The sequence below is a fragment of the Lotus japonicus genome, chromosome 1 (assembly GCF_012489685.1).
Source record: "Lotus japonicus ecotype B-129 chromosome 1, LjGifu_v1.2".
Classification (NCBI taxonomy): domain Eukaryota; kingdom Viridiplantae; phylum Streptophyta; class Magnoliopsida; order Fabales; family Fabaceae; genus Lotus; species Lotus japonicus.
The window spans coordinates 52,537,457-52,544,052 of NC_080041.1; the positions used below are offsets into that span (position 1 = coordinate 52,537,457).

Sequence of the window (6,596 nt, forward strand, 5' to 3'; positions counted from 1 at the left end):
CGGCCGTGTGTGTGTGTTTGTGAATTTTTTTGTTTTTTTTTTCATTTTTCATACTATATATAGGAAATGGGAAATGCAGAAAAATGAGAATTTCGCGATTCCGATTTTTCCTACTGATTCCAACGTATTTTAGACACGATATTCTTCCCGCTGAATCTTCTAATTCTCCAAATAAATATCAGTATGATTTTTGGTTTTCGAGGCTTGTTTTTAATGTTTACCGGCTTAAAAATGCACTTTATGCACTTTATGCTTTTGACCTCGGATGCAGAAACTTCCTTCTGAAGAAAGATTCGGAATGTCGATTAGAGTGGGCGTGCGCGGATGAAATCTTTATTTGAAGCTCCGAATAGAAAAAGTCTTCATCGTCCGTCGATTTTAGGGTTTTTGAACTATCAGGGATTCCGTTTCGGCAAACTTCCGAGAATTGGAATTTGACGTTCGTACATTCCAGGGTTTCGCATCGAAATACTTGTTTACTGACGAATAAGAGAAATTCTAACATTTCTCTGAAGATTTTTGGAATTAGTTTCCATCGCGTCCTAAAGTGTAAATTAGCTATTTACTAGTGTCTTTGACCTAAGATTAGGCGAATATTAATCGTGCTATAACTCTTATCGGTTTTGATACAATCCTTGAACTTTTCCTGAACCTTCTCCTTCATAAATTTATTTCATCCAATAAACTCTTGTTCAGGTTTCCCTTCACGATACATCGAACTTATTCGTTAATAAGGAATTCACTAATTTATTTTAAGCTTAAAATCTTGGGTCTCACATTACTACCCTCCAAAAAGAAAGTTTCGACCTCGAAACTTACGGTTCAGTAGAAATTCCAGATACTGTTCCTCGATCTGTTCCTTAAGCTCCCATGTAGCATCGCCTATGTCCTTGTTCCAAATGATTGTCACCAACACAATCTCTATTCCCCTCAACTGTTTTATCCTTGTGTCACCAATGCTAATTGGCTGCGTTTTCGAAAGACAGTTCATCTTTCAGCTCTATGTCGTCCGGCTCGACCACTCGTGTCGGTTCTATGTTGGAAATAATATTGGTTGGCATCGGTGCAATCGCACAGCCTTATCCACTTGCTCATTTGCTTTCGTTCGTTCGATATTCTGCTTAAAACTCGTACACCTCTGCCATTCCAGAGTGAATGTTCAACTTGTCCTTGTGATCTTCACTCATGTTTCAAAACTTAACTCGATCGCTCTATAACTCATAGACGAACAATTCCCTTGGAATCTACTAGTCCATTAATCATTACCTCTAACTTCGTAACTATCCTTATTCGCACCCTGAAATCAATCTTCTACTTAGTCATCATTCAAATTAAAACTCGACTTGAGTCTTGATACCTTGTGCATCGCTAGACCCAATCCCTTTTGAACATCCATTCATCAGCAACTTATAAGCTAATCATCATATCAATATCTTACAATCCATCATTGTCACCTCCCTTTTTCGAGACTTCCCTTACTCAAACCATAAAACCAACCTTCACTAATTCACAACCACTTTACAATTACCTAAAATCCTTAACACTTCCCCCAAATCCGAACTTATTCCCTAGAAGATCAAATCATAACTTACTCGGGAAACTTAACTAGTCATTTTATCATCCGATCCCTCAACATTCTGAGGTTTAACTACAATCGTTAATGCTAACACCACTAACTCTCCTATTCGAACATGATTTTCACCTCCCAAGGTCAATCTTAACCCTAAGATCCTCACTTAACTTAGTGAAATTCACTTGCTACCCTAGCATGCAACATCGAAATCCATAACAAAGCTCCATTCATTCTTAGACTCTAAGAAATTTGTCCACATACAACAACCTCAAGTATTCATCTTAATACTAACTCTTTATTTCTGTAACTAGATCGTCCTCCAATCAATCCGATACTTAGTCTCTCGTTTCAAGACCTGACAAACTTTGAGTCCTAAACACTTAAGGCAAGAATTATAGACTTAAACCTAAACTTTCACCAAGTTTGGACCTCAAATGTCCTTTAATTCTTCAATACTTCTTAAATGAATATCCTTTTCTTAAAACTATAACTCCTTCGCAAGCAAACAAATACTTCACACGAACTTTACCTCCCAACTCAACTAATCCTCGATCCAATCAAATCAACCTTACCAATCCATCTATCAAAGTCCATTGCCAGTTCTGATTCCGAATATCACCCCCTCAATATTAAGTTGATCAGGCCTAATACATCGAAGGTGAAGATTTAGAAAAGCCCACTGGAACAGTCGATGAGTTCCTAACATCCAGTAGTTTCAATTACCCTGATATTAAATCCTCAATGATGCCGCTACGGAACTACACACTCTCGACATCATACGTATACTATCCATACGGAATCTCTCTGAGATTCATCCTTCAGCTTCTAGCTTCTTGTTAAACGCATCGGTGCGAGACTACTTTCTAGGCTTAACGTGTTATTCTAAACCTCATGTAACTTCTATAGTTTAAACACGAGCAACGGTCAAATAAAGTACTATTAGGCGTAATAACTATAAGGTCAAAGCTTAATCAATATAAGTAAAATAGGTACGTTGCATGTGCTACGAGAGTATTGGAGCGTATTGTACTAGAATGAGAAAGGATGGTTAGAAGGTTACCATCGTTCTTACGCTCTCCTCTGATTACCCATTAGCACCTTCAATTCCTTCACAGTCCATGATATAAACTCTTCCTCCAGCAGCAGGGCGCTTTCCTTTCACAGCATTAATAGTTGGCTCCACCTTGTGTGCCCTACAATCGACGGCCACATGCCCTGGCTGGTTGCAATTGAAACATCGAGGCCCTTGGTTCAGACATGCATTAGCATAGTGTCCATTCTTTCCACACCTGAAACATGTCACCTCTGGGTGTGCTGATTGACTTCTACCCCTGGAGTGGCAGTAGTCAAAGGCTTATAAGATCTTGGGGTAAAACTTCTCCCCTCTGGATGCTGATACGGCCTCCTCTGTTTGAATTTACCTCTTCCTTTATAGTTCTGAGGACCTGACCTTACTGGTCCTCCAGTTCCAGCACGATTCAACCTCTTGTTCTTCATTAACTCCACTTCTGTGGCTTTCTCAACCAAGGACTGGAAGCGCATGATTCCCAACGGTTTCACTGAGTCCTCAATGTCAGGCCTCAGCCCATTCACAAAGCGTTTGCACATGTAGGGTTCATCGACCCCATTGCGGAAGAATCGAAAGTGTTTGGCCAACGATTCCAGCTTAGCAGCATATTCCGGAATGGACATGCTACCCTGACGAAGAGTCAGAAACTGTGCCTCACGCTCGTCACGGGCACTATCTGGAAAATACTTCTCCAGAAAAGCAGCACGAAATGAAGCCCAGTTCACTTCCACATTATTTGCTTCCATCATTCCTCTGGTACCCCTCCACCAGTACTCAGCATCGCCCAGCAGCAGATAAGTTGCCAGGCCCACCTTAGCCCCTTCGGCGGTATGCAGTACCCCAAAAATCTTTTCATCTCTTGGATCCATAGGTCCGCTTGTCGGGTCAGTCCCACCCGTGAACTTGGGCGGATCCTGTCCCTGAAATCAGTCAGCCCCTATTCTGGTCTAGGGCTACTCCCTCTGAAGCTTATGACGCTCACGTTCAGCCTTGCAGCACGCCATGGCGTTCTCCGCAGTTTGATTTGTCATTGCCTGGGCCATAGCAGTCCATCCCCAGCGAGTTGGTTCATGTTCACCATGTTCTGTTTATTAACAAACAGTTAGTACAATCATAAGATAGTATTATCATACTATACAATATGATTAAGCAACTTCAATCAATTAAGCGAAAATCGCTCGGCAGACAATCAATTCTCACTCTTTGCAGAGTCACACAACCTAGCACAGAAGACCTATTCCCCAAAGACTCCCGAAAGACTCGACAAGCTCTGATACCACAATGTAACACCCCGATTTCGGTGGCGTCACTTTAGTAACTCAAAATAAAATAAAGCGGAAAAAGCAGGTATTTTTTTTTGTTTTGTTTAAATAAAAAGACTTGTCGAAATAAAGACTCAACCCAATCGCGATTAACAGCGATTAATATACAATACAAGCACAGCCCTCGCTGCAACTAAACATCGTCACGAGTGACCTCCAGTGACGGAAAGGTAGTGCCCGTGGGCAAATATGTACAAACTAAAACAAAGGTTAATATTCTGAGTACAGTCCTCCAACGAAAGTAAGTCGGCCCAAAACGGCCTCAAAAGACTTCCTACGTCCGACAAACTCCCTGTGATCCTCATGGAAGGGAATCACATGAAAAGCTAATAGTCGGGGACCTGCCCTGCCCCAAAATAAGGAATGACAATCAGAGCTATGACTCTAACAACCATCTCAAAGACTCTAACCACCCATAACCCACACTACTTTCATCGACCCTTCCTCGATCAGGCCTGAAGTCCGGGTCCTCGTCGAAAGCTTCAGTAATAGTCATTACGCTCCGGGTCTTTCCCGCACAACGAATCATCATGAACCGGCTGACGGACGCCTGGCAGCAGGCCGACCGCCCAAACACAAACATACACACACAAAGCCAAGGCGCTAGGGTCAACTCACGGAATAAAATAGATAATTCAAACAACATGTGATAAAGGGGGTATATATATATGTTGTATATATACGTATAAGTCATGTATTGCCTACCCTAAGGTTGATACATAGCATGTTTATCAACATAAAATCATCAAGATATATATAACGATGTTTATCAACAACAAATCACAATAACATTCACAAGTATGGTTAGGTGCATGGCGTGCCAGTGCAATGTCATGCTCAAAAGATGATCCGGATAAAATGTCACCATCTCGATGGATGGGACAAGCCAAGCACCTCGCTTCGCTAAAGCATCTCGCTTTTATGAAGCAGCACGCTCCTGGGAAGCAGCACGCTCTTGTGAACAGCTAGCTCCATTTGGGGCATCAAGCTCCGTTGAAGTCCGATCTGAGATCGTCCTTCGGAAAGCAGCACACTTTCCAAGAAATGTATGCATGAATGCAATATGGTTAGCCAAACAACGAATCGTCCTCACCAAGGCACGCGTGTCTAGCTAGAGTACATTGTCTCTACAATACTCTAAGGTAAACAAAGAAGTGCTAATCGCATTAGGTAACTTTACTAGTCACTTGGGCTCACCGTCACGATGGCCAAACAAACTGCTCAACGAGCAAAAGAATGCATCTGGCATTCAGTGACTTTTCAAGTTACTTTGACTCACCAGCTCGATGGTCGAATAGACTGTTCAACGAACAAGGAGAATGCTGCTCGCACTCAGTGACTTTTCAATTTACTCAGGCTCATCAGCTCGATGGCCGAAAGGCTGCTCAATGAGCAAAGATGGTGCACTCGCACTTGGGGACTTTCCAATCATCCCAGGCTCATCCTTTGGATGGCTAGATAAACCACTAAAGGAACAAAAGGTGCAATCGCACTCAAAGTTTTCCTCAACTTAGATTGTCGACCCTTCCCGTTTTCCAAACCATTTTCACATCCTAAGTCTTTTCCAAGAGGTTATCATCATTATTTAAAATGTGTTCTATCTTTGATTAGTGTATTATGAATTTCATTTACAAATCAAGTTCTGATTTCGTTTGTTTCAAAACTCTATAAGTAATAGATCCCAATAAACCCAAGTAATTCCCCGGGAAGGTCTCGATTCCTAAAACAATAAAGGCTCGAACCTTGGTTCGACCTATCAAACATTCCCAAAACAAACCCGTCATTGCCATGACGAAGATAAGTGTAATCCACACTCCGAAAGTCGCATTAAATGCACGAATACAGTCAGCACATTTTAATCTTAAACACAAATAAATCAAGCTCTATTGAGCGATGAAACATTAATGCAGTGCTGCAAAACATAACCCTGTCATGTCCACTAGAAAGCGATAAGACAGAAACCAGTAAACGGCCGAAGCCACTCAGAAAACGGAGACACACGTCTCATATAAGTTCACTTGGTCGAAGCCTCTAGAAAACATTTTTCAGAACAGTTCATGCAATATTTGTGCAGAATTTAACAAATAAGTCGAACAAGTCGACTCTAGGTCATTAACTAATAACGGTGAGTTGCCACTCACGATCACAATACATTCAAGTCGAATTTATCGACGCCTACACACAAAAATAGCTAGTAAGTAAGTTGCCCTAACCTCGAGTTGTTCCAGTCTCGCGGTGTAGGTCTCGCTCACAAGCTAGTTCAGCCAATCCCAAAGTTTCCACAATTGAACCTTTGAGCAACAAAGCAATAATGAATCAAACAAGTCGATACAGTCGAAACAATCCTAACTAATGTTCGACGAAGCTCAAGAAGCTTCAGAGTACAACATTTAGGCACGAATGGAAGGGCTTTCCCCGAATGGATGAGTTTTGACTCGATTCAAGTTTTGTACAAAAACACTTTATTCGCTAAAACGTGCATAACTCGAGCTACAGAACTCGGAATGACACAAAACCAGCGCCAAAATTTCGACAATTGAAAGAGCTACGCAATGGCTCAGGTCATAGAGACTCAAAAATTATTTTTGGACACGGTACCCAAGCAAATAGGTTTCGGCCACTATAGAAAATA

At 41.5% G+C, this 6,596-nt stretch overlaps 1 protein-coding gene across 1 annotated transcript in view; it reads right to left on the bottom strand.

Moving 5' to 3' along the window:
• Positions 1 to 2,657: 2,657 nt before the first annotated feature.
• LOC130738000 (uncharacterized) overlaps positions 2,658 to 6,596 on the bottom strand; it is a 17,778-nt gene continuing 13,839 nt past the window's right edge. The window contains exon 3 of the mRNA XM_057589879.1: positions 2,658 to 2,792. Coding sequence (XP_057445862.1) covers positions 2,658 to 2,792 — 135 coding nt within the window. The remainder of the gene's footprint in view (positions 2,793 to 6,596) is intronic.